General features: G+C 40.1%; 3 protein-coding genes across 3 annotated transcripts in view; 2 read left to right on the top strand and 1 right to left on the bottom strand.

The window, feature by feature from the left end:
• The window catches only part of LOC132980832 (spectrin beta chain, non-erythrocytic 4-like), a 71,753-nt gene extending 58,234 nt beyond the window's left edge, over nucleotides 1-13,519 (bottom strand). The window contains exons 1-4 of the mRNA XM_061047179.1: nucleotides 13,380-13,519; nucleotides 3,620-3,777; nucleotides 3,191-3,342; nucleotides 2,484-2,657 (exon numbers count right to left, since the gene is read on the bottom strand). Coding sequence (XP_060903162.1) covers nucleotides 2,484-2,657; nucleotides 3,191-3,342; nucleotides 3,620-3,764 — 471 coding nt within the window. The 5' untranslated portion in view covers nucleotides 3,765-3,777; nucleotides 13,380-13,519. The remainder of the gene's footprint in view (nucleotides 1-2,483; nucleotides 2,658-3,190; nucleotides 3,343-3,619; nucleotides 3,778-13,379) is intronic.
• A 2,681-nt stretch (nucleotides 13,520-16,200) lies between these two features.
• Nucleotides 16,201-20,199, top strand: blvrb (biliverdin reductase B). The gene is made up of 5 exons (XM_061047167.1): nucleotides 16,201-16,395; nucleotides 17,655-17,816; nucleotides 18,381-18,470; nucleotides 18,648-18,779; nucleotides 19,400-20,199. The coding sequence occupies exons 1-5, from the start codon at nucleotides 16,281-16,283 to the stop codon at nucleotides 19,552-19,554; spliced, it is 654 nt and encodes a 217-aa protein (XP_060903150.1). The 5' UTR covers nucleotides 16,201-16,280; the 3' UTR covers nucleotides 19,555-20,199.
• A 1,253-nt stretch (nucleotides 20,200-21,452) lies between these two features.
• On the top strand, nucleotides 21,453-26,482 carry sertad3 (SERTA domain containing 3). The gene is made up of 2 exons (XM_061047165.1): nucleotides 21,453-22,107; nucleotides 23,727-26,482. The coding sequence occupies exon 2, from the start codon at nucleotides 23,735-23,737 to the stop codon at nucleotides 24,707-24,709; it is 975 nt and encodes a 324-aa protein (XP_060903148.1). The 5' UTR covers nucleotides 21,453-22,107; nucleotides 23,727-23,734; the 3' UTR covers nucleotides 24,710-26,482.
• Nucleotides 26,483-26,522: the final 40 nt, after the last annotated feature.

Genomic DNA, 26,522 nt, shown 5'->3' with positions numbered 1-26,522 from the left:
TTTGTTGTTTCTTTTATCACAAGAAGTTCACTGATTTACACAAGTCTACACAAATGGCAGTGCAAGTAGGTGTTTGATAACGCTGCTGCATAAATGATGATAAAGAGCCGCTTGAAAACTATAATATTAACCTTTATTTAGTCATTAGTGTCCTGGGTGAAGGTCACATTGAGCCTACACATTACTTATTTTAAAAAATCACTGATGGTTTTTTTGCATTAGCCAATCATCTCCCCCTATCCTCATTTCTTTCATAATTTCTCTCTCCCTCTCTCTCTCTCTCTCTCTCTCTCTTGTCAGTCACACCTGAACACCACCGTGCTGCATGCTCTCCTTTCTCAGCACATGTAAAATTGAAGAGGCCATCAACTGCCGGCTCTTAGGAGCAGGAAAGCAGGACTAAAGTGAAGCTCACAGCGTATTCAGATTAATCGCTGAAACCTGACTTGGGATAAAATGCCATGATTTAGTAATAACAGAAAGAGACCTTAAACTCTGAGATTCACTCTAAATGATAGTGGTGTCCACCATGAACTAGCTGCCTATAATTAACATTACAAAACGTGAGTCCAGCCAGTCATACTGTATTACACAGTCGCTGAGGGTCACTCCACATGCTACAATCTCAGTCTGCTAGCAGTGCTGTTTAATGTGCTTTGTGGTAGGTAGCGAGGCCTAGCATGACAAAAATGAGTCCCAGGAGAGAGCAGCTAGGCGACTGTGTGGACCGTGAATGTTACAGAGGGGTCTGAATAATGCCAAAGCAGCAGTTTTGTGCTGAAGCCGCACTGTAGCACTGAAGCATAATAAAGAGGAGCCGTGGGCTTCTGCCGTACTTACATGGCAGGAACTGATCCTGTATCACTGCTGCTCAGGCCTCATGTGTGGAAGAAGCATGTCTGAGTTTGTCTGACAGCATGTACATCAGTCGGTTTTTAGATGTGAGTGAAGCTGGAGAGACAGACTGATAGACTGAGAGAAGGTGAGTGCAGTGTGTGTGTGTGTGTGTGTGTGTGTGTGTGTGTGTGTGTGTTCAGGAAGGCGACTGCTACCTCCATAGACTGCAGAGCCCTGAGTGACATTCAGGCTTCATCCACCAAACACTGCTGTCGCTGTCGCACGCTGATGATGCGGCAGCCCGCACAGCCTCTCTAAAACAAACGGCTGGCAGCTCATCCTTAATGAATCCGCTGCTGTATACAGTATCCTCATGCCTCAGTAAGCACAGGAACACATGCCAACACGCCGCTGCACTTAGAGAGAAGCTCTGATTTAAGCTTTGGTGTCACACAGGAAGAATCAGTTATTTTAAATCCAGCCTATAATTAAGCTTTAAGTTGAGCTTATCCATATTTAGCTACAGAAGCTGATATAGTACTACCATGCATTAAGTAATGATCCTTAAAATGATCAAGTTATCAAACCAAGTTTTTAAAATGACAGATTTTTCAGCCCTAACCCCCCTACATGTTTTCATTCTGTAAAGACCTTTCATGTTATTTGATGTTAAAGATGGACTCTGCCATGCCAGCACACAATTCAACTCGTCTTCAGACTACGAGGAAACTAAAACAATAAAGCATGCACTTCAGCTTTCTCTCTCCTGAAGCTGTATCAGTCAAACATTTGGATCTGCGGCTGCTTCACAATGAAAGTGTCCAACTGGCAAACGCAGGACGGATCTGACAGTCACATATTTGCTTTACATAAGTTAGCACCGACTGCTATCGTTTACCAAAAGTGTATTTATGAAAGTGTGATCGGATAAACCCGCTGTGCGTCTAACAGAGACGCTTCTTAAAGTGTTTGCTGTCGTGTTCTTTAGTACTGTGTTTAACAACGTAACAGCCGGAGAAGACACAACAACAAATCTGAAATCTACTGCAGAGGATGCAGCACCGACGCTCTGAAACATTTTGTTCGTCTGTCCTCCTCACTGCCTGTTTTTAAATCTAACCTTAAAACACACTTTTATACCTCGGCTTCACTCTGCTTGAGAGTCGGCTCTTATCCCTTCCTATCTGTCTTCACACTTTTTTACTATTTATGTCCTGCTGTTTTTACATTGTTCTGTGTTTCATTGTGTTTTTACTATGATTGTTCAACACCTCGGTCCACTGTTGATGTTTTTAAATGTGCTTTATAATACATTGGGTTGGATTGGATACTGAAGACTAATGAGTCATGTGTTGTTAGCTCAATGAAATGTACTTTACTGAAACTTGTCTGTTTCCAAAATGGTAATAACAACTTACACAGTCTCCTTTTAAACATGCAGACTTTAAAACATGAGTACTTATCAGCGTAACATTGAGAAATCAGAGAAGAGCATAGTCATTAAAGGAAATGATTTTTAACCATTGGTCATGGTCTACATGATCCTAACCTCTAGGAGACATCTCCCTAAACATCACATCACTGATGAGTCGTGATAACAATATTTAAACATAACAAGGTGACTTGCATGTGATGCTTTTTTTTACCTGGAAGCGTAGGATGATGGTCCAGATAAGGCCAAGGGTGAGGCGGTGGTTTCCATCCACAATGTCATGTGAACCGACGTTTTCCAGGTGAACCCTCTGCTCTTTAAGGAACTGCAGGGCTTTATCAACGTTCTCCAGGCAGTGGATACGCATACGCCCCCGTGTGGGCCTCGGCTGGCGGAGACAAAGGGATTTATTACTAATAATGGCATCAAAGCGTCTCTGTTAACGTCCTGCAAGAAGCATCAGGTAGCATTAACATCATCGATTAACAGAGATTACTTTGAAGAACATCAGTTTGTAACTTTCTTACCATTCAATTAAAAAGCTTTGAGTGTTTTTGGAAACAGCAGAGATAATAAAAGGTTTGGGGACGTTTATGTAAAAAATATCTGAAAATTTCCTCTTTTGACACCAAAAACATTCTTCAGAAACAATGTGAGAAAATTCTACTTTACACAAAGTGCTGCTGGTTAAATAAGAAAAATACATCTAGTATGAACATGTGATAACATTTTAACAAACAAACCTTGATGTAGCCGTGGCTGAAGTTACAATATGTAGCTGTCTAAAGAGGAAACACTGCTAATCACATAATTATCCATCAAAGTTCAGAAATGCTGCGTTCCTTTTTTTAATGTGTGTGTGTGTGTGTGTGTGTGTGTGTGTGTGTGTGTGTGTGTGTGTGTGTGTGTGTGTGTGCCCACCAGGAGCTCTCCACTGAGGACCTCCAGGAGTCTGGTGAGCATGTATCCATCCTTCAGGTCGTTGTATAAGTCAGATATACGGCAGGAAACTCTGGACAGATGGGAGTTAACCCACTTGGTGAAAGTCTTCTTCTGCACCGCATCTCGTTCATCTGACAGAAACCAAAGGATATGATTTTAATTTAGGAAAAAGGGAAAAGGGAAGAACAATCCGGTTCTTAAGGAAAACACAGTTTAGTCAAATCAAATCCAAAAGCATCTAAAAAATCAGCAGAGGGGACATTTTATATCAACAGCTTTACACCGTTTTACTGCTTTTTTCTCAATTTTAACTCGAGACACTTTAATACATCAGCCAATGAGAGTGTGTTTGTAGTATGTGTGTCTGCAGCGATATGAGTAAGCTTTGATTCATGTAAGACCTCTGACCTGCCAAGGCCTTAATGCGGGAGCACTCAAACAGTTTGGAGCTTGTGCACTCAGTTTCCCAGAACCCGGAGCCGATTGGTCGGTTGTTGTTGTTGAGCTGGCGCTGGGCATCCGCGTTGTCCAGGTCTGGGGAGGCATTAGCCATCGCGCCCGACGCCCTACAAATAAAAATAAAAAAAAGAAAGCATTAGATCTATCTTTACTGGCAGGTTACTGACAGGCAGTTCACACTTCATAATGAAACTCTACATGACCTCACACACCTTCTTCATACGAACACTTCCTGCTACGCTACACGTTTTATAAGGAGTGTTCAAAATCCACAAATATGCCAAATAAATAAATATATAACCTGCAGTCCATAAATAACATGTTTTCTTTTTCTATTCATGAATGATGCAGCTGCTGTCCTTGTCATCACAGCATTGTACAAAAGAGAAGCTCAAAATAAAATATCTGTGATGATTCACAGGATGGTGGGAGACAAAAGAGTCAAATAATTTGGTCCTCTCATCTCTCCTGTCGCGAACATCAGCAGCTGAAAACTTGAGGATAAAAATAATCTCAAACCTTCAACGAGAGATCACAGAATCCAGGACGAGACGTGAAGAGTGTTCAACATCAAAATGAAAACAAAAAGAAGTTAGAGTCTGTTCAGTTTTCTGATATCCATCAGGCATTGTCGCGCTCATTCTAAGACCTGATAGTCGTTTAAAATCATTGAATCTTATCAAACGCACCGACTGGTAAACTGAGGCCATAATCTCAAAACATCCGATGGCTTAAAGTTTGCCCTCACTGGCTCAGCTGGGAAATCAACTGAAACAGACAAGACATTAATTCAAGCTTAAAACCGTCTCTCTCTATTCTGATGAGGGATTCAACCTAACGTACCCACAGTGAGTTTATGTTGAACACTAAAAAAGTACACATAAGATGCTTATCAGTGTGACGAGATGGACAAAGACAAAAACATCCGAGTCTTAGTGAATGCTGCACTGTTCAGTGTATCATTTTTCAAATGGCTCCTCCCCCATCTCTCTTTGTTTTATCACATGATGGATGGATGAGAAATAAAGAGCAGATGAGCCCACAGGACAAACAAATGCCATTTGATGCTCTCCCCCCCTCCCCCCCTCCTCACCTGCTTACACACACATTTGTATACATGTTTGCTTATATCACAGTTTTCATTCAAACTGAATCAAGGGATTTTTAAGATTCAATTATCTGACTGATCACTGATTGGCTACTGAGGATTTCAGCTCCTCGTTATAAGTATGGTGGTGTGCAGATTAAGGAGTTTCTGTCATCTTCTGCTTCAGATATTTTGACGTAAATCTCTTCTTTTCTCTTGTCCCATCCCTTCCCTGTCCTCTCTTCCCCTCTGCACTGCAAAAAAAAAAAAAAAAAAAAAAAAAGTCCGGGCTCACAGTTGTCACTATACCTAAACCAGTGGAAAACAATGTCGCCATATCGAGTAAATGTCAGAGTGCCCTGCAAGACACGGAGAGGAGGGGTAGCTGTGCACTTAGCTCTTCTCCCAGGAGAGAATAACAGCAAGACATTTTCAGTGCTTTGAATCTAAAGATGAAGCTCAGAGAGAGAGAGAGAGAGAGGCTGCACAAGACCCCAACAGAGGAAGAAACCCCCCCAGAATATTTTCACTTAAAGGTGAACTGAATAACTAAAATGCAAAGTAAAGCTGGTTGGAAGTGAAGTGAGGCTGCATGTATTGTCACTGTGCTGTGCAGTCAAGGAGGTAACCAAGTCAGCTCTTCACTGAAACCACATTTTTACAGCGACAATTAACTCTTTTTTTGTTATTATCAATTAATCCGCCTCTTATTGTGTAAAAAATATTGTGTCAACACATAAAAAAAACACACAAAGAAGAAGCTGTTTCTCATGTAAATATTGAACAATTATCAGCTGTAACCAAACAGTAAAAAGACCGGGGTCACATAAGAAGAAGAGAAGAATGAAAAGTGTAAGACCTTTAGTATAACTCTCAGATATGACATGATACAGTATTATTGTTATACACAAGAAAAACAACAACCTTGGTAACCGTTAACCTCAACCAAAAGGTTTTGTGTGTGTTTGTGTGTCCTCTGTTCTCCTTGCCGTGATCGTCCCTTAACCTTAACACCTGGTGCCTTTCAATCAATCACACACCCAGCTCACTGGACTGCTCTGGTGTGTATTTGTGTGTGCGTTTGTATATGTCTTTGTGTGAATGTGACTGTGTGTTATCACCTTTAATCTAAAAATCAGACCCAGCTGTGAAGGAATCAGACAGCCCCGAGCAAGAGAGTGGACTCAACACTGTCTGACATATACACACACAGACACACACACACACACACACACAGATGCACGCACACGCACACACACTGACAAAAAACACTCCTGGCCATCCATTTTCTGCTCTATAAGTAACAGCAGCAGTGAGATGCTTCATGATTTGGCTCCAGAGACGGAGCACAGCCTGCAGGAAACTTTAAAAGACGGGGATAGAAACAAAGAAAAACCTGAGCTCACACTGAGTTCACAGAGATTGTGTCTGAGCATAAATCTGCACGTTCCAACATCCAAATATCAACATACAGTTCATTGCAATGTTAAGAATAGGTGGCGTTAAGTTAGAGATATATATTAATTCCATTAAGGTAGTAAGAAGGACTGGAAAAGTGTTACTGGTTTGACTACTGTGTTAAAAATACATTGCTGTGTGATTCTGCTGCTTTGACAGTGATAAAGAGATACTCTGGATCAAAGCCTAAAGTCTACAAAGCTGCACATTATTTCAAGTTGTGGGAGTAGAAATGCTGCTGTATGATTCTATGTCCTCAGGTGTTCATGATTACAAACCGACTTATCAGTAAATACCACTGATAGCTGCCAGGAACTAAACCTGTAGGAAAATAAAAGATGAACATACGATCAGTTAAATGTTGTTGTCTGGATGTTTTTTGTGCTTTCTCAGGCTGCAGAGGGGCTTTAGTTCCTGATATGACGTTTGTCCCGGGCTCCACGGGGTTACAGAGCTACAGCGTGTCAGTCAGTGGAGGATATAAAGTCTACACTTAGGATCAAACGTTTAGACAGCAGCAGGCTCACTGATCTCTCCATGGAGCTGGAAGAAAGAGCAGGACTGACCTGTGTGTGTGTGTGTGTGTGTGTGTGTGTGTGTGTGTGTGTGTGTGTGTTGTTAAACTGCAGCAGCTACAGTAGTAAAACACAGAAACACACTGCAGTCATAAAACAGCCTTTTCATCCAAACAAAGCATTTTTCTTTTCATTATGTTTAAGGTTAAAATGATTTTAACATCCTCGTCTAGTGGGGATTTACCGCTAATAATATAACTGTGTGCAGAATACGAGATTTGTTGTGACAAAAAAAAAAGACTACATGTGAACAGATTAATTGCAAAATCCACGTTAATGAACTCTTTTTTGGATTTTTATGGATTTCTTTTTAAATACAAAGTTGTGTGGTTTCAGGCTCTGATGTAAGGATGTCTTTGTCTTTTAAACCGTCTTAGATTCAAACACATGATGAGCAGGATAGCTATTGTTAGAAGCAGGAACATCAAACTCGTCTTGTCCCACCCACACTTTTTGATTGACAACTCAATAATGAGCACTTAGCACTACATGTGTCTTCTCATCTTTAACTTTAAGGGAAACAGTTCAGAACATGGGAGGCATCTCTTTTTCTTCTCCTCCACATGTTTTATAGCATCTAAGAGAGATGTGCTCTCTATTCAGAGAAGCCATGTTTATTCCCCCCCCCAGGAGGTTTGACTGTGTTCGTGTGTCTCTGCTGCTCTTTCAGCTGTTGTTTTCTTAACTTTGCCAGACTCACTCAGACCTCTCTGTTAGTGACACAGGTGGAAGAAGTGAGGCTGCTGCTCAGCCTTTCATAACTGTGTATTCTGATAGATGTTTGCACATTGTGCAGGTATTAACTTTCTTAGAGGAACATCTAAAATAAATGATTTAAATTATTGCATTACACAGCATGATGGTGCTGGGGGTATATAAGTAATCAAACTAATACTTGTCATCTATCACTCTCTGAGTTATTTATTTATTTGAAGAAACAGGAGAAAATTCATCATTTTTGCTTTATAAATTACTTCAATCTTAAAATGCATGATCAGAAATATCCCTATACATGTTGATGTACTATCTGATCAATGACCTGGTAATGTCAACACTATCTGTAAGTGTGTGTGTGTGTGTGTGTGTGTGTGTGTGTGTGTGTGTGTGTGTGTGTGTGTGTGTGCAGAACTGTCAGTCGTTATGCTGTCTCCTCTAAACCACTCAGTGTTATTATTGCCCTCTCCCCCAGCTATGCTGTTGCTATTGGTAACCACTATAAATCACCATTACACCAACGGTGTAATGAAAGCCTGAGACCCCCCTCTTCCCTGCTCTCTCCTTTATTATCCTTCACACTTTTTCAACTGTCCTCCCCCCCCCCCCCTCTTTATTCCCACTCCTCCCTCTCTTCTCCTCGCCTCTGGCCTCCACAACTTGTATTTAGGCAATTTCCATTTGGCATGAAGCCTCCATGCTATCAGAAATCGACAATACTCAAATCTTTTCAGTGCATGAGCTGCCAAACATCAGCCGCACCTTTGAAACAAATCACCTCAAACCAAAAACACTGCAGTGAAACTGTTCACTCACCAACACCTGGGGCCCGACACTACTGGTCCTGAGATGGTCAACATGAATGTTTGTGTATTACATCATTGTTTTTGTGACCTAACCTTCATGTTTTTGTATTTTCTGCTGACCTCTGAAGAGGAGACAAACTTATAACAAACTACTGCAGACACCTGGGTCGGGATATATTCTCTAGGAACCCCTCATCTCCCATTTCAAGGTTCAAGAACTTTTCAAGAGTCACTTCGAGTAACTTGGTTTCAGTTTTGGTGACTCAGCCAAAGTTCTCCACTTCCAGAGAAAACGTCTCTTACTGAACAAACACAGAGTTAAGAGTCGAACAGCTGCCCTTAAAGAATTCATTTTAAATCATAAGTCCAACATCACTCGTTGGTGCTGGTATAAATAATTGGACAGATGATGATCCTGTTGTTTCTTACTTACTTATAATGATGACGACTAGTCTAAAAATTGAGCTGACGGGTAAAGCTGACTTACAGTATTCACATTTTTTGTTCCTGTAGCCAAAAAAAAAGACCAATATGAGCTTCTTGCAGAGCGCTCAGACTTTTCTATGCAGTCTGCAGCACTTAGCATGAAGCTGATTAGTTCAAAAGACAAGACTATGAGGAGAGGACAGCAGAATAGTCCTTAAATATTTAAATTCAATTAATTCAATGCCAACATTATATAGACGTGGCATTTGGTACGATTATGGTAAGTATTTGTCTTTGTTTTCTATCCTTTAGCTTGAACGCAGCTACGGGTCATTCACCTAAACATGTTTTTAAACACATCACATATTTCACTTCTTTCTCCCAGTTCCAAAGCACATGTATACGCCACGTGATGTTTACCTGCCATTCTATGATAAGTAAATGATATTTGATTCATCGTCCTGCTTAAGGAATGATTTAAGAGCAGCCTAATGCAGATAACGGCCGTCCGACTGTCCATCTCCTTCGATTAAGAGGTTAGATTAGAGTCGGGGTCAGACAGGAAAAGGCCGAGATAATCAAGACAGAGTGAGATAGAGACAGAAAAGGGTTAGATGTTTTAGAAATTAGAAAAAGAGAGGGTGGTGTTAAATAAGAGATGATGTAGAAATGTTAGACAGAAAACGCTGACTGGAAGAAGAGACGTGAAATTAAAGGGGGAAGAGACGCAGGAGGGCATATCACAGGAAAGATGAAAAAAAGAGAAAGGGGGAAAGAGAGAGAGAGAGAGAGAGGGGGGAAAGAGAGAGAGAGAGAGAGAGAGAGAGAGAGAGGGGGAAAGAGAGAGAGAGAGAGAGACAGCTGCCAGAGTTAATCAGTCAGCGGCAGCAGCTCCCTGTCTGTGTTTCTCTCAGGCTTAATGGTGACCAGACTGTACTCACCCTTACCCCCCCCCCCCCCCCCACACACACTCACTAGTCCTTCCTTATCAATATGGACTCATGTAGATTAAAATCACTGAGGGTCATTCATCTTGACCTCTGCTTCATGCTGAAACATCAACCGCCTGTTCATTTATCGCTATGATTCTGACGATTAATCGAGTAATCGGATAAAAAACAATGAGTGGTCATAATTAATTAGTTTCCCTTTTTGAAACACAACATGGTTTCTTGCTTTTTAACTTACTAATTATTACGTTTTTTATTGATGCTTTCCTCAACTTTTGCTGTATTTTCACCTTTAGTAACGATACAAATTCACCTGTTGTGGGACTTATAGACGACATCGTTTCTTGTCCTATAACTAGTTCTAAATAAATATTAAACTTTGAGTTCATTAGAGTGGTAAATGTAAACTATTGAATATGTTGAAGGGATGCCCTACACCTGCTCACTCTTCTCACTGAAATCAAATTAAAATAGCACGAGCAGGCAACACATTTAACTTCTCTTCAACCATACAAAGACTTTTTTACTGTTGTTTTTTTTTTGTTAATAATTACATTTGTTAACAATGGTTAAAACATTATGAGCTTTTTAGTGGACGCACACAAACTTATGCCCACCCCTGCATAAGTCAGAACCCGGGCTGGGACATCTCCTCTAATAAAGTCTGGATTCGGCCCTGCACTTGCAAACACGTCTCGTTACTCTGTCCAGAAACAGGCCAACAGAGGGCTCCGTCAATGGACAGAGGGGGCATCAAGGGACTCGGGGACTCAGGGACTGGAGCTACGTCAGAGACAAACCATAAAGGACATGTGTCGGTCACTGTGATTGGGGGAAAAGACGAAACCCGCCATCAGTAGGAACATGCAAAGATGGCAGAGACGTTGATCAGGACAGAGAAACCCATACAGACGTTCATGCTCTGCTAAAATAAAGTGAGAGACATACATTTGCTGAAACTCCATATATTTAGTATTTTGTGCCTTTTCGACAGAGAGCTGTTTAATAGTCCAGATTTAAAAGTTAGTTGCCTCGAGGCTTTTTAGAAATCCAGTTACGCGACTGATTCGAGGATTCGTTTCTGACCTACATTGTTTGTCATATCAGTTGAGATTCTTATACATTTCTATAAATCAGTCGAATGTTTTGACTGACGCAGATCAGTAATAAGTGGGTCAGATCAATTCATTGGTACTGGATGAAATGCAATGATGGGCAAAGTCTTACACAAGCTTAAGCTAGCTAGCTAGTCCCACTATATTCACTGAATACTTTTTAAATAAAGCTTTTTCTTGTTGGTTCCTCCAGAGTTGCTTCCCCAGCTGTATGGCTGGCTGAACGCTGCATGCAGTAATTCTTTAATTCTTGTACAACTCAACCTAGCATGATGAAGTACACTTGAGTGTTTCGCTGTGCTTCTATGTCCCCACTGTTAATAATTATCTTACTCTATTTTCTGCTTTTCTGTCTTTTATCAGAGCTGTGAAGTTTGATCCTGCTGTTGTGGCATTTTTTTGCTGACCTGTCAACAATAACGCTGCAAAAGCACAAATTTAGATGTAGATGTAACCACGAGCTGCAAACAAAGATTAAGACGTGAGCTGAATGCCTCGAGACTGCTTCGTAGTAAAATCTCTAACTGCCACCTGAATATCACCTTCAATACCTCCTCTAAAGTATTCAACCATTATTATCTCTTACCCGTACTTAACCAAAGGACTTATTTTAAACTTGATGCATATCAATCCAAAACTTTGATTGTTCTTCCAGGGATTGAAGCTCTCTCTCTCTCGCTCTCTCTCTCTCTCTCTCTCTCTCTCTCTCCGTCACACACACACAAAAACACACTGGATCTCTTTACTGTGACGTCACGCAGTACGCACTTTACACCCTGCACTGAGTCACTTCCACTCACTTCACCTCAGCAGAGTGAAACAACATCTGCAAGCAAGAGCAGCAGAGCAGTAGCCGCCGCCCCAGTTCTGTAAGTCTGCAAGACCGCTGTAGCCTTAATCAAAACAGTAACCTTGTGGTCTGAAGAACAACAGAGGCAGGAGCAGAGAGCTTCAGTGTCCCAGAGAGGCTGTCTGTCATCCACACAAGACAGGGACGGCAACAACCAGGGTGACAAAAAAAGGACCATCTGTCCTTGCTATCCTGGAATAGAGCAGGGCAATAACTGGTGAGCAGATGTAATAATAAAATGTGTGCCATACCGTTGTTTTATAATAACACTGATCACAGAAGTGTAACAGCTCTGTTTAGTAAAGATGTGAACTACTTATTTGTTAAAACAGATTAAAGACTGTTTTTAGTATAGAGTGTACAGTAATATTATGCTCAACACAACAAACTATAATAACTTTACTTCCTAACTTACAGCTCATGTAGTCACCAACACTACAGGAGTTATATGATGGTATTTTTAACCCTTTAACGGCAAGGGTTCAATCAATGTGACCAAAATGTTGAATACAACTGAGGTTTTAGTTTGTATTATTAAAATACGAGTGTCACTACACAATATGCAATAACATGAAGTGCAGTAAGTTCTCTACATGCATTAGATAGCTGAGCATCAACCCCCCTGTAGGTGTACTATAAGAAGTGATGCTACACAGATCGTATGCTCCCATAAAGAGAAATAAGGTCAAAGGTATTAGTCTAATAACAGAGTGACTGGCTAAATCGTGTCACTTTCTTCAGGCAGTGTTGTTGCATGTTTGCCTTTACAGATGATTACAGACTCAAAGTTATAACGTGGATTTATGGTTTGCTTTATAATACATGTGCCAGTTTCTTTGTTTCCATCATTTCCACCTAACTCACTTCCAACAGACCCAATCATACTTTGCACCAATGGTAACCAACTAACCTGCGTTCAGACAGTGTTAGACTCTGAGGTAGCAGCCACTTTTTTTTTCTTTTTTTTTTTTTTACTGCAGCTGTGATCAAATACACCACATTCAGACTTGGCAGGCTACTGTGCATCTGCTGCTTGAGTTGCTCCAGCTTGAGTTATGTTGCTGTCGGTCTTTTCTCTCTTTTAGACATGACAGCACTCTAAATAGCCCACCTTGAGAACAGCTAAATCCCCCTCTGGATTCGGGTTTAACTGAGACCAACAGGGGCAGAAACAGCAAAGTTAATGCGAGGTCACAGTGAGACCACAGACACACTATGAAGTAGAAGTTACAGCAGGAATGAACACTAGGCCTGGAAGTGTTCATTAAGTTAAATTGCTGTTTGAATTAGGGCACAGCATGCCGAAAGGTCACACAAACCAACGTAGCCATTAGATCAGATATAACAAGTTATCGGTTGAAATGAAGCCTAAAATGAACCGGTAGACCATGCAGCATCATGCCACACACCATACACATAGGCCGCTATTCTGCTTCTTAACATGTTCATCACTTTAAATGAGCATAACCAGGTCCGGCAGGATGCACAGACACTTCACCAGGCATGCATCATGTAACACATGTAGGTGAAAAAAAGACATGAAACAGCGCTTCCCCCCGCCAGATCACTGCAGTACCCTGCACCCAAATGCAGGCCGGCGTCCCTGCAAAAAAAAAAGGAAAAAAAACACCGTGCACCTCGACTCCTTGCTCTCACACAGGGAATGACAAAATAAAACGACATCCCACGGAGAAAGAATTCAGCCTGTCATCTTTTTATCGGCCTTACCTTCAGCTTCACTGTCAGTTTTTTTGGATCGGTTTTGTCCTCCTCTTAAGACGTCGTTTGGCTGAATCGATGAGGAGAGCGTTTATCAATGGAGGAGACTGAAGCTCCGCTTTTATTCCAGCAGGGTCTTCCCTCAAATAGTCCTTATTACAAGAGGAAGCGGTTTGTCTGGGAATCATAGAAGCAGCCAGAAGGGGTCCCTGCGATATGCAACGCTTTTTGCGCATAAAAAAGGGGCGCTGCGTGTCTGCAGCGGTGACCGCCAGCCAGGAGATGCTGTCGGTGCTGAGGATGCGAGCCGGTGGAGGGTGATGATGATATCCATAGAGGTCCCCGTTTCCACCTGACACAACCTCTCCTTCCTCCCCCTCCTCCTCCTCTTCCTCTCCGCTGGTGATGCTGGGGAGAAATATCAGCATTGGTGCGGCGAGCAGAGAGAGAGAGAAACGGACGGACACAGAGAGGGGGGGGGGGGGGGGGGGGGGGGGGGGGGGGGGGAGCAGCTATTTAACTTAAGTGCTACTTTTACATCATGTACGATAATTGGTTAAACATGTCCAAAAGGCAAGAATATCTATTTTCAACATAGAACAATAAAAAACTGTGTTTGAATGGTTATACAATTTTACCAGTGTTTTATATCCATGGGCGGTTCTAGGCAGGGGCCAACGGGGGCCAGTGCCCCTGTGGCCACCCCCCCAAAAGGAAGAGCCCCCCTCATAACACATACACAGTATTTGACTCAACAACCGGACTCACAATATATTAAATACTGTTACTGAAACAAATATAAATCATGGTATTAAATGATGTGTGTTATTATTTGTCATGATATATATTTTTAAAAGCGTATTTTTCACCTGGGTTTAATGTTCCCCTCTGACAAAACAACTGGCCCCAGTTTGGCCCCCTCAGTAAAAGTGCTCTAGAACCGCCACTGTTTATATCACCTTTTTACATAATAAACAGCGAGCCGAACGTTAGCTTGTTTTAGCGTACAGGTGTTATGCCGAGAAATGCATCCCTGTCGAGAATTGTATGCACCTTCAGGACAATTCAAAATCTGGCACACAATTTTCTAAATTGCCGAATTTTGCATCCGCACTTAAAATACTATGCTGCCGTATTTTGCATCAAACCTTAAGTATTCCACACTTAGTGGGAAAAACTGTTTACAGGTCATAGTCACAAACGCTAATGAAAATGTGTTTTACATAACAATAAGGACGTTTGACATTTATTAAGCATACATCAGATAGTTTGTCACCGGAGGTATGCCCCCAGAAATAAGATTTATACCATTTTCAAACACTTCGGCGAGGTGTGAGCACATCTCGGCAGGGTTGCATTTCTCGGCATAACACCTGAAGTTCGGGCAAACTCGCTAACTAGCATAAACTTTCAACAGCTAAACATGAGTTTATCTTGACGTTACATTCGGCGTTCCCGTAAACGTGCTGTGCCGTTGAGGTATCTAGTTAGCTAACTAGCCAACTAAACCAAATTATACACCAACTTCTCAACATCTGCGGGTCGTTTAAACTGTCAGGGTACCGGGAGTTTAACGTTTGAGTTCTCATATTTCCACGAAGAAGAAATGGGGCGGGGCTTCGACGCTTAGGCCAATCAGAAACGAGTAACTTCAAAATATTTATCTTTTCAGGAATTAATACCAGTTTCGTCCCTGTTTTCAGGCATTGTCTTGATAGTTTATCACAAAAATAATAAACAGGTTGTATTGAATTACAATAATGTGGAAGAAATATGTCCAGAGCAACTTGTAGTTTTCACAAAGTATTGGTTCAGTGTCAAACAGGGGAGACATTTGGATATGAATTAGCCTATAGAAATATACACGTGGATGCCCTGTGCACATCACTGTCAACCTGAGGACCTGATGAAGACATGTGGGTGAAACACGTTTGTTTAAGTTGGCTATGTAATTAAATACAAATAAAGTGGTTATTCTTCTCATTTGCTGTCATAGAAATGTTTCTTATATTTTGCCTTTTTTCAAATGCATTGTTTTAACTTTGTACTGTTTGTTAAAGTCTGTATGTTGTTGTTTCTAACCTTTCTGTAAGTCACCTTAAATTCACCTGTGTAAGAAGCATGCTTTATAAATAACACTGCCTGACTGACTGAGGCAATGTTTCCAATGAAAAGAAAAAGGAGAGGAAGAGCTAAGTGCACTTGAAGCCTCTCAGAGTGAGTCTGCTTTGGAAGCCCTGAGGAGCAGTATTTTTTAAAAAAGGAACATAAAAGCAGGGCAGCCTGCTCTGTGTGGATGTCAAGAATTGGTTTGACCCTTTCTACATATCCGCTCCTTATAAGCCCTCATGTTGTTCTGACCTGGAATCATGTCTCAAATTCTTACATGGAGGCTCTTCAGCCGCGTCAAAGCAAAGACTGGACACATTTTCCCAGTTTGAAACTTGTTAAGTAGAGTTTCTTTACAGTATCTAAGCATCATTAAAAAGTCCCTAAAATATTTGTTAAGTTTGAACATTCACCTCAGATGTAGACCTGAATTGAGACAAGAGAAAGAGGGGGAGGAGCTACAATCAAAATGTGTAATAGTATAAAAAAGGAAGTTTCTGTAATAAATGCTTTGAGTTCTAAATGTTTAAAGAGTTCAAGGATAACTATATAAAGTATTCTGAACTGAAGTGACGAGCACATTGATTAAATGAGCTGAGTATTCCCACTTCACTGCAGCTGAAACATGAATAAATGAGCAGCAGCAGGGCCCCTTTAACTCCACATGTGGGAGGAGTCTGACCTGCGGAAGTGGCCCTCTACTTGTGTCTAAAAGAGGCGTTTCTACACATGTCAAATGTGATTGTTATGTGAAAGAGGAATCCTCTTGAATCGCGACACAATTTGACCACCAAGTTGTTCATGCACCGTGGATCCCGCGTCTTACAAATCATGTCGGACTCCATCAAAAACGTCGCGATATTTGGAGCCACGGGAATGACCGGGCTGGCGACCCTGCCGCAAGCTGTGGCTGCAGGTGAGAGATGACAACTGAATACATCGAAAATGAGCAGGTGACTTCAGCAGGTCAGACTGCTCTGGATAAGACACGGAGCTCCAAACATAAGACTCATAAAGTGAAATGACATTGTTAGAGTATTTCATTGAAGTTTGTATTGCAGGGAGTAAAAGTATTTTTTATTTATGACAAAGTCATCCGATCGTCTAAACCTGATAGTTCTTATGTGGGCTATAATTTGACTTGTTTGTGCAGTTATTTAATCACTTACAGGGCTAGGAGGGTAACCCTGCTGAGCACCATGTTATGGTGTAATAATTAATCAATAAGCTGCTGAACTGGGTTTGTAATTATCAACGTTGGCTCTGCATTAGAAAATTGATTATAACAGAATTAACTTACAATAACATAAAATAAAATGCCCAGTATTTATATGATATGAATCACAAAAGAGGATTGTGCTTATATGGTGCTTAACAAATGTATGAGTGAAATCATTCTATCACATCTTTTCTCAGTGTCCTTGTGAGTTAATATAAAATAATTAACATGGAAACAGTAGGCTATACCATGTTAACATATGGAGATATTTAGGAGATTTGGTTTGAGAACATCCATCAAGTGAATTGACCCCTTTGAAGGTTGTAAAAACACATCTGATTAAATCAAATTGAGGTTTTTCTGTATCCTAAACTAACATTTTAGATGAGAGTAAAACTTGACCTATCAGTGACTGTAGATTTTCTTCACATAAACTTTGGACAGACCGATCAACGCAAATACTTTTTGGACACATGATTCATTTGATTGAGCAGCATTTTCATTTCCTTTCCTCCAACTCCGCCGTGGAGGGGAACAAAAAAAACTGCTGAGTCATGTGAGAGATGTTGAGGGTCAGCAGTTTTTTGCTGAGTCACAGAAGGCGTTGAGCTGATAGAAGAAGCTGCTTGTTATCTCGCCTGTACAGGAGGGGTGGTATCTCCCACATGGAGTTGAAGAAGGTGTAAGAGAAGCGTCTGGGGAAAAAAAAAAAAGTTAAATTTAGCTCCTTTTTACAACACTTGCAACAGATACTGTACATTCACTGTTGAATGCAGACAAGACTAATACCTGCTTCTTGTTGTCGCCAAGCAATATTAACAATTGTCTTTCCAGTCCTTCATGACCTTCATGGTAACTGTCTTTAGATCCTACAAGTTGTAGATGATTTAATCGTATGTATTAAGGAGATAAAGCTTCGTCTGAGCAGTCCTTTTCATTTGTCCTACCACATGCAGGATACAATGTGACAGTGCTGGTTCGGGACCCTGCCAGGCTGCCTGCAGACCACAAGGCGTCCAGAGTGGTGGTGGGCGACGTTGTTAATAAAGAGGATGTGAAGAAGGCCATGGAGGGCCAGGACGCTGCAATCATCATCCTGGGCACCAGGAACAACCTGAGTAAGACTCCAGAGTTTATAGACAGAAACACAACCGAGCAGACTTTATCAGAGAGGAAAACAAAGAGGCAAAGAGAACTTCTTCAAACTGTTCCATTTGTCTAACTAAGTATATTATTCCATGTAGTCCTTATTGTGCTTTTTGTAAATCGGTTTATTTGATTTTTAAACATGTGAGGTGTTTCATTACGTAACTGAGTCTCTTTCACTAACAGGATCATAGTTTTTATTGGTGTTATAATGTAAATCTTTCACTAGAGGGTGCAACAAGACTTTCGCAACATGTAACACCATGTAGCATCAACACATCAGTCTCACATGATCAGAAACATTCTGGTCATTTAAAAGGTGAATTTTCAAGATCATATTAAACTTTTAAAAAGTTTTGGATTTGGATGAAATGTTGGATTTCCTGAGGCCAACATTTACATAATTACTACATCACCAAGGGAAACACAGAAGTTTGAGAAAGTGTCAGCGTCTCTAAATGAAACATAACTACAGTTAAAGAATCTGAAGTTACCTCAGCTCAGTTTGACTCTGTGACCTGATCTGTGCTCATCAGGCCCGACCACCGTGATGTCTGAAGGCACCAAGAACATTATTGAAGTCATGAAGGCCCGTGGGATCTGTAAAGTGATCGGCTGCATGTCAGGTACAGCTCCCACTTAACACAACATTAAATGTAAAACGTTATCATTTTGTAGGCTACATATGTTGCAATCAGACTATTAGAAAGGTATTCCCTTTAATAATGTGAAAACAAGAGCGAATGATTTCCATGACCCCTTCTCCTCCTGTCACTTTATAACTTTCTCCTCGTCCCACTCAGTCTTTCTGCTGTGGGATCGCGCCAAAGTCCCACCCCGAATGATTCCTGTGACAGAAGACCACGACAGGATGTACACGGCGCTGAAAACATCTGGGCTGGACTATGTTGCTGTGATGCCGCCTCACATCGGTGGTCAGTAGAACAGAAGAACAAACTAAGAGCTTCGTTCAAAACCAAAGTGCAAGGGAGGTTTATCGGAAGTCATTGCTCCCAGGAGAAAGCTGTGGAAACCTAATATGATAACACATGTTTAAGACTAAGGCACCGCAAGTTGCACCGTATTAACACAGGGTTTAGTGATTAAATCCCTTGAAGGTTTTCTTATCGTGACATCTAAATTAATTTGCTCTGACAGTAAAATGTAGAAATAAATTTGGTAACTAGTCTGCTTATCTCTCTGTAATCAACTTTTCAAACAAACAGAAAACATCTTTTAACCACACATATTACAAGTTACATATTAGAGTTTTGCAACCTTCATCGAGATAACAAAATATAAGATTTTCATTCAAATACAGCAATCAGCGTCTTTTACCAAAATACATGTTACACAGAGAAGAAACTCTCAGCGATGCACATTATGGTTTTTGATGTGAATATATATGTTTTGATGTCATTAATGAATCAAACATTATATTTATTTATGATTGATAGCTACTATTTCCTTTAACAACAGGTAGAGATAACTGAATATGGCATTATTGCTTATATATATCTCATGTATTTTTTTGTTTCTGTCTCGCTCCCTCCAGGTGATCTTCCTCTGACGGGGAGTTACATGGCGTCAGAGAACATGCTGAAAGGAAGAGCCATCTCTGCACTCGACCTGGGACATTTCTTTGTCCAGTGTCTGTCCAACACAGAGTGGGATGGCAAGACTGTGGGAGTCTGGGGAGAGTATAAATGATCTTAAATAACACACTGCTGACCCCCTCTGGACAGCTGAGGGGTTTATGTCTCTTCCCGTTACCCGCAGTTTTTTATTACCACCAAAAGACACTGGAGAAAAGAAATAGGCTACTTGTTTGTGCTAAAACTTAGAGATAAATGAAAAAAATAACATGTTTCAAACTACTATCCTGTTTCTTTCTTGTGTCTGCCTTTATTTTTTTTATTTCATACCATTATCGAAGTTTTTTTTTATACTTATTCAGTTTCCTCGTCAGCTCCAGGGGGAAAAAAAAAATTCTAATATTGTGTGATGCAGCCCTTCACTGCTCTGATTCAAAGTAGGCCTTGTGTGTTTTTTTTAGCTGTTGAAAATAAAAGACAGTATTTTAAAAATGATGTGCAGAACGAACACTGTGTCTCATGAATGAACAGAGCTGCAGGCTGGTTGTTGCCTGAGTAACAAAACAACAACATTGATGAAAATAGTACATCACAATTTGATACAGTGATATACATTAAAAACTGAGTAATAGAACAAAGTGGGCTGTGTACTCAGAAATCCTGCTCAAATGGAAGTATGTTTACTGTGAGAATAAGAGTGATAACAATGTGAGAATGTCAGGCTAATGTGTCTATTATAAATAAAATATACCTGCAAGATTTTGGCTGTGAGAGCTCCAAAGTGAGATTGTGACAGTTAGTATTTCATTACATAACATAAGAGTGATAACCTTTGACGTGATGACAGAGAGGTCCGCAGGTCAGGAGAGATTTTTTTGTATTGGTACGATTTTTTTTTTTTTTTTTTTTAAATCAATCACTTGTTAAAAGTTAACTGATACCTTTGAAGAAAACACACATTCTTAAAAAAAATCTATTTATTTTATTGATGGGGCTGCATTTTTTTAATCACCTTGAAATAAATAAATAAAACAGCTATAATGCAACAATAAAATGATCACGCATATTCATCTTATTATACATGTTAAAGTTACATTTGGTTCAGATACATACATGTCAAAACCATGCAGGTTTTAAGGAATGTGAGTAATGTTTGTCCCTGTTTTGAATCTATAAATGGATACCATTTTTTTTATATTTTGGGTCAAAATATGTCACAGAGTCGGGTCATACGTAAAGGACAACCAGTAAGTCAGATGAGTGGCATGTGGAGCTGTTGTGCAACTGCCCAATAGCAAAGATTTGTCAAGTTGACCAAGGATGGGCAGCATAATCCCGGAAACCAAAAGTGCTTTCATTCAGAATAAGAGCTGGCTTTTATCATTTAGTTAAGCTATTTTTATACCGCTACGTTATTACAGCTTAAAACCCAACACTATATTAATACACTTCCCAACAGGAATACAAAAAACATTGTAGCTGTTGCCAAAGCTGGTTTAAATACAGAGAAAACCACAAACCACATGACCAACATTTTCTTATTTTGAAGAGACTTCCGGAAGCTGTTTAATGTTATGGTTTCTTTATGTTTATTCCACCGTCCAATACACAGGTCGAGGAGGAAGCTAAATCTGTTTTCAAGTTACCAACGCCGGTTTTCATGAGGGGGGAAAGTCGAGTACTGGATTTTAAATAAAACACAGAAAAGTTTGACATGAGGGTGATACGCGACAAGAGAAGTTTTGTTTACTGACCATTTTCATCCCTGAAGAACATTGCTCTCAGGTAAAATGTTCTTCTTCTGATTGATATTACACATAAGGACAGCTGCAACTCTTATTAAAACACCTACACCTTTCCTGTGGACATGTAGGTTTAAAACCTAATAATAAAAAAAGATTTCTCCGAAGTTATCGTTTTGAAATTGACAGTACTGTAGTTTTAAATTCCTCTAACTGTATGGATTTGTTGATCGGTTCAGCAGCTTAATATCTTGTTTAAAATGTGATATGTTCTTAAACTGCCCTCATATTAAAAGTGAGATTAGAAAAGTTTATTGTAAAAACAATAACTGTAGGATAAATATCTAATAAATACATTATTGTACTTTATGTTCAAAGGCATATTGCGTATGGGAATCCCTCTTCTATATCGGTGATGTAATCATTTAGGAATTAGTGCTATGCAATTACATAATAACAAACTCAATAACATCGTCTGGTCGATGGTAAAACACGTTTAAAGGTTTAAATAATATATGCCTTCTGACTTTATATTAACATTTTTCCACATGCATCATTTAACGTGAGTTTGAAGCAGTTTTTGACGGTTTTATGGATGTGATGGTATGCGGCTTACATAAACTTCACTACCCATGATGCATTTCGATACACCCAGCCCCCAACTCTAAACGTTTTGGCGTAAAACTTAAAATCACGGGCGGGAGAGCCGGAGAGGGTCGGCTCATTCAGTCGGCGAAACAAGGCTGTAGCCTTTAGCTTGAGTTTGAATTTTTAAATTTTAAAAACATTTTAGTGTCCCTGGAGTTAACCGTGTGACATTAATTATCTGTTTGTGTCGAAGAGGAGGCAGTTTTTTTAAGACACAGTAACTATTGGCAACGTTTTCCTCTAAAGTCACCGAGGAGAGACGGGAAGTGATTCAACAGGTTGGTTTCTTCTCTTACTTTAAAAATGGACTTAAAGTTAAAGTTTACCATCAATTTCAAGATGTATCGTCGTTATTATCGTTTTGTGTCGTTTCTTAATATATTTTAAGGGTGTTTAAGCCCATTTTGGCTTCGGTTTTGAAGATGTATTTTTCCCTCCTACACGAAGAGACTCAACGTTACAACCCCCAACCCACATTCAGAGATTTCAATAGTCTAGAAAAAGACCAGTTTTAAGTATTAGTTATTACTGTTAACCGTGTTTTAAACTAAGGTGGGTATATTCCTGATATCAGATTAATTTGTCTTTATTACCTAATTACAATTATTTTCAAATTATTTAAAGATTGTGTCAAACAGAGCATTAAATAGAAAAAGTAGGAAATAAAATAATAGGAATAAAAATGAAAGTAAAAAAAATACACAAGCATACACTTGAATCACACACACACACACACACACACACACACACACACACACACACACACACAAGCAGGGCTCAACATACAAAATTGCAAAACGTTATTATTACTCCCTGCTTGCCTGTTTTGTCTATTCTGTGCATTGTATCATCGTGTCTCCCCTGTCTCCTACATACTATTGCTCTTGTCATGTCCCTCACTCGTCTTGTATTGTTCTGCATCACCTAGTAAAAAACAAAACAGAGCATTAAAAACATCTGAAGGTGTTTAAGACTTACCTGTGAATTATCTGCCTTATCAGACTTTGAATGAGTTTTTCTTATGTCAAACATTTCTTGGTCACCTGTCACAATAAGCAGTTCAAATAGTCTGTCTCTTGCTGTCTGTCTTTCAATTAATCTTTTATTTCTGATTAAATGGCAGAAATATCAAAACAGGGCACTTTTCACCACGAGCTGTCAGGCCACATGATGTTTTAATGGATGGACCAACAGTCCAAAAATGACCTCAATTACTTACATAGCACCTTTAATTTAATGTTTGCACTGCCTGTTATTTAATGTCTGTTTTTTGATAACTTTGCACTATCTGCTTTTTATACATTGCTGTACATATATAAACAACACGACTTCAGAAGGTCAACACTTTTTTATTCTTATTTTTTATATTCAGGTCTAATTACAGATTTTTTCCCTCAACGCTTTAACACTAGAAAGACCAAGGCAGTCATTTTGACTGTTTTAAATTGCACATATATTTTTATCCCTGCATGTGTTATGTACATTTCTTATAAGTCTATTTTTAATTGCACAGTTTAAGTTTGATTCATCTAGGGGTATTCTTTAAATCTTTTTTTCAGGTTAATATATATGTATGGGAGGGGGGGGGGCGTCGGTTTTGCGGTTTAATTTGTAACAAATGTTTCATGTCATGTACGTCTTTGTAACCTGCTACTGGATGCTTTGAATTTCCCTCGGGATCAATAAAGTATCTATCTATCTATCTATCTATCTAAAATGTTTTTAAAAGCAGGAATATCCTCCTTATCACTGAGAAGCCTCAACAACTATGATCCCAACTTACTCTTGAATGACGACATTTGATTGGATTTATGGGTTCTCTTCTCACATCAAAATTTTGACAGTATATGCGATATAATTCAAGTCACTTTAACGGTCTATGTCTTGTCTTCCATAGGTTTAGAGATGATCATGAAGGGGCAGAAGCGTAAGCACCCTCCAGAGGACGTTGAGGTTTCAGACAGGAGCAGCCCCTGCTGGGAGACCCAGCGTCAGTTTGTGTTCTCAGTTTCCATGAACAAGTATCAGCGAGGCCAGGAGCTACCTGAGCCCAGCCTGCGGAGGTCTGTTCTTATAGCAAACACACTGCGGCAGGTCAGCCTGGAGGCTTGTAGGACGCCCTCTGTAGACTTGGAAGAAGTGCCACAACCCCCTTGCAGCTCTTCCAACAGCCACTCAGCTCTTGCAAACTGCCCTCTTGTTCCACTTAATAACTTGTCAAATTGTGCTGCAAGTAGGTGTATAACACACAGCCTCTCGAGTGCCTCAAATGTCCCTCTGCCTTTAAAAGACGATGATGAGGACTGGGGATCAATGTCCACTGATTCAGATTTCTCTCTTTCTGCTGCCATCTCCTCAATTCTCACTGCACTGGACTGCACCATCGATGGGAGCACACAGGCAGCTCCACGCACACCTCTCAGGTCCTTGGAGAACCTGTCGGGTCTCTCTGAGGGAGGTGTGGCAGGGGTCAAGGGAGTCAGAGATTTTGGGGGAAACTGGGAGCAGCAGGAAGAGTGCAGGGCAGCGTCCAGCTACCTCAGTGATCTCACTGTAGAGAATCTGTTTCAGGATATAGACACGTCCCTGCTTGAGAGGGATATGTGTGTGCTCGGGCTCTGTGGCAGCGGAGGTGGATATGTTTCTGGCGATGAGCTTTTAAGGTATCTGCCACCTTTGTCGTCAGTGTCCCCCTCGCACACTTTCCCCCTCTCCCTGAACCAGAACCTGAAGTGCCTCCCTTCTTTCTCCTCGTTCAGCCCATTGTCTTCCTCATCAACTTCCTCACCATTGTTTTCTTCACCAGCCCTCTCTGCTCAAAATCATGTAAAAGACGGATTTGAGCTGGAACATCTGATGGAGATCCTGGTGGAGTCCTGAGTTCTGGTCAAACTGAAGGAAGTTCAGGAAGTATCCTGGACACCGTTAGTTGTGGACGAAAACTGTTCTTGAGGAAAAATACAACATTTTCAAACCTGTCAAATATTCACTCTCTTGTTTTTATACACTGCTCATGAATTATTGTATTATGGTCTCCTGAAATCAGAAAGTGTTGATGTCTTGGACAGTAAACACTCCAGAGGTGGGCTATCATGAGAAGCTGTGATGCATCTGACTTTTTTAGCAGCATGAAGGGTTTCCGTTTTCTGGCCCACAATGAATGGGGGTAGTAGTGAGCCAGCTTTGGTTGTGCCTCTTTCTTTGTAAGTAGTGAGTCAGTGTTTACTACAGTTCCTCCATGACTCATCTGACTGAATCTATGGAAGGCAGACGCTTGATTAGAAAACTGAAGAAGATAGAAAATCATTTCAGTGTTGCCTTAAAGTTTGTCAAATGCATCACAGCTTCAGGTTATGTAGCGTTCATACTGCACATCCCAAGCAGAAAAAAACAGCCAGTTGTGAACTGTCTGGTTTTTTTTTTTTAAACTGACTGAACGTGCAGAGACAAATCTGAAAGATCCCCTTTAAAAAGTCTCAAATGTTAATGAATTCTGAAAGAATGTGATTTGGTATTTGTTGGTCTGAACACTAACATTATAGGTCAAATCTTCTGTGAAGAAATCCTTTAACCTCACATTTATCTGAAAGTTTAAAGGTCATGTTAGGATTTGGAAAAGTAGGAGCACAAAGGAAAGAACTTGAGTCATTTATTAAATCAGGTTTTTTGGCTTGAAGAAATCATAAAACGTGTTTAGTTCAATTATAAGACATTTCATGTGTTTGACTCTCGCAGGTTATCTTTAACTATTATCTATGTGCCCTTTAATTACCATCCGAAACAAAGTAAAGGGGTTTTAGTATGATGCTGTTTCATCAAGTAAAGAGGAACAACAATCCTTAAAATGACTCAGCCAATGAACAATGGCCCATCCTGGACTAAGGAGTGAAACTAAAATAAGTGCTCTGCAGTTTGAGTTTACTGATTTTTTTTTTTACACAAATCATCACAACCACTGAGCAACAGCCTCCGTCATCAAGATGTTTTTATTACTGATCGGTCCTGGTTTGGGTTTCAGGTACATGCTGAGCCACGTGTGCAGATGGTTCGGACCTCCTGTGAACACTACTTGCACATCAGTTTTGACGTTTTATGGAGTTGACATGTTTTGTCTGGTTTACATCAGAATTCTTGCACTTTTTTTGTTGTTCATATGCATCTCATGGGAGCGTGTGGTTTGTTTGTTACTCTGTTTTTAGTATGCAGTGGTCCTGTTACATGTGTACGGCCAAAATATTCTTTGATCCCACATAATCGGGTCCTTGTACGTGTTCTTTTATATGTTTGAAATAATCTCTGAAGTTGTTTTCTAGATGTTGAGATGAGTATATGAACCTTCACTGTTAAAATGCATGATGAGAAACGTTAAGGGGAAATGTTTGAGGCGGCACATGACGCCCTGTTTGTTCTATCGATGCATCAAAGCGTCCTCTCTGAATAGCTGGGCTGCAGTCCCTAACTATTTATAAGTGATATTCCATAACTTACAATTCACTAATGGTGTATTCAAGTACTGTATTAACTTTTTTTTTTCTTTATAAATATTTTAAAGTTATGTTTTGAATTTGAGATACTGTGTATTTAGACTTCTTTTTAAAGACAGAAAAGATCTGTTCACTTGTACTGATGTTTTTAATAAAATGTGAAAATGAAGTCTTTGTATTTATTCAGGAAAGCAATCATCAAAGATAAT

Source organism: Labrus mixtus, chromosome 9 (assembly GCF_963584025.1).
Source record: "Labrus mixtus chromosome 9, fLabMix1.1, whole genome shotgun sequence".
Taxonomy (NCBI): Eukaryota; Metazoa; Chordata; class Actinopteri; order Labriformes; family Labridae; genus Labrus; species Labrus mixtus.
Note: the sequence above shows the minus strand (reverse complement) of the source record. Positions and strands in the feature narration are given on the sequence as shown.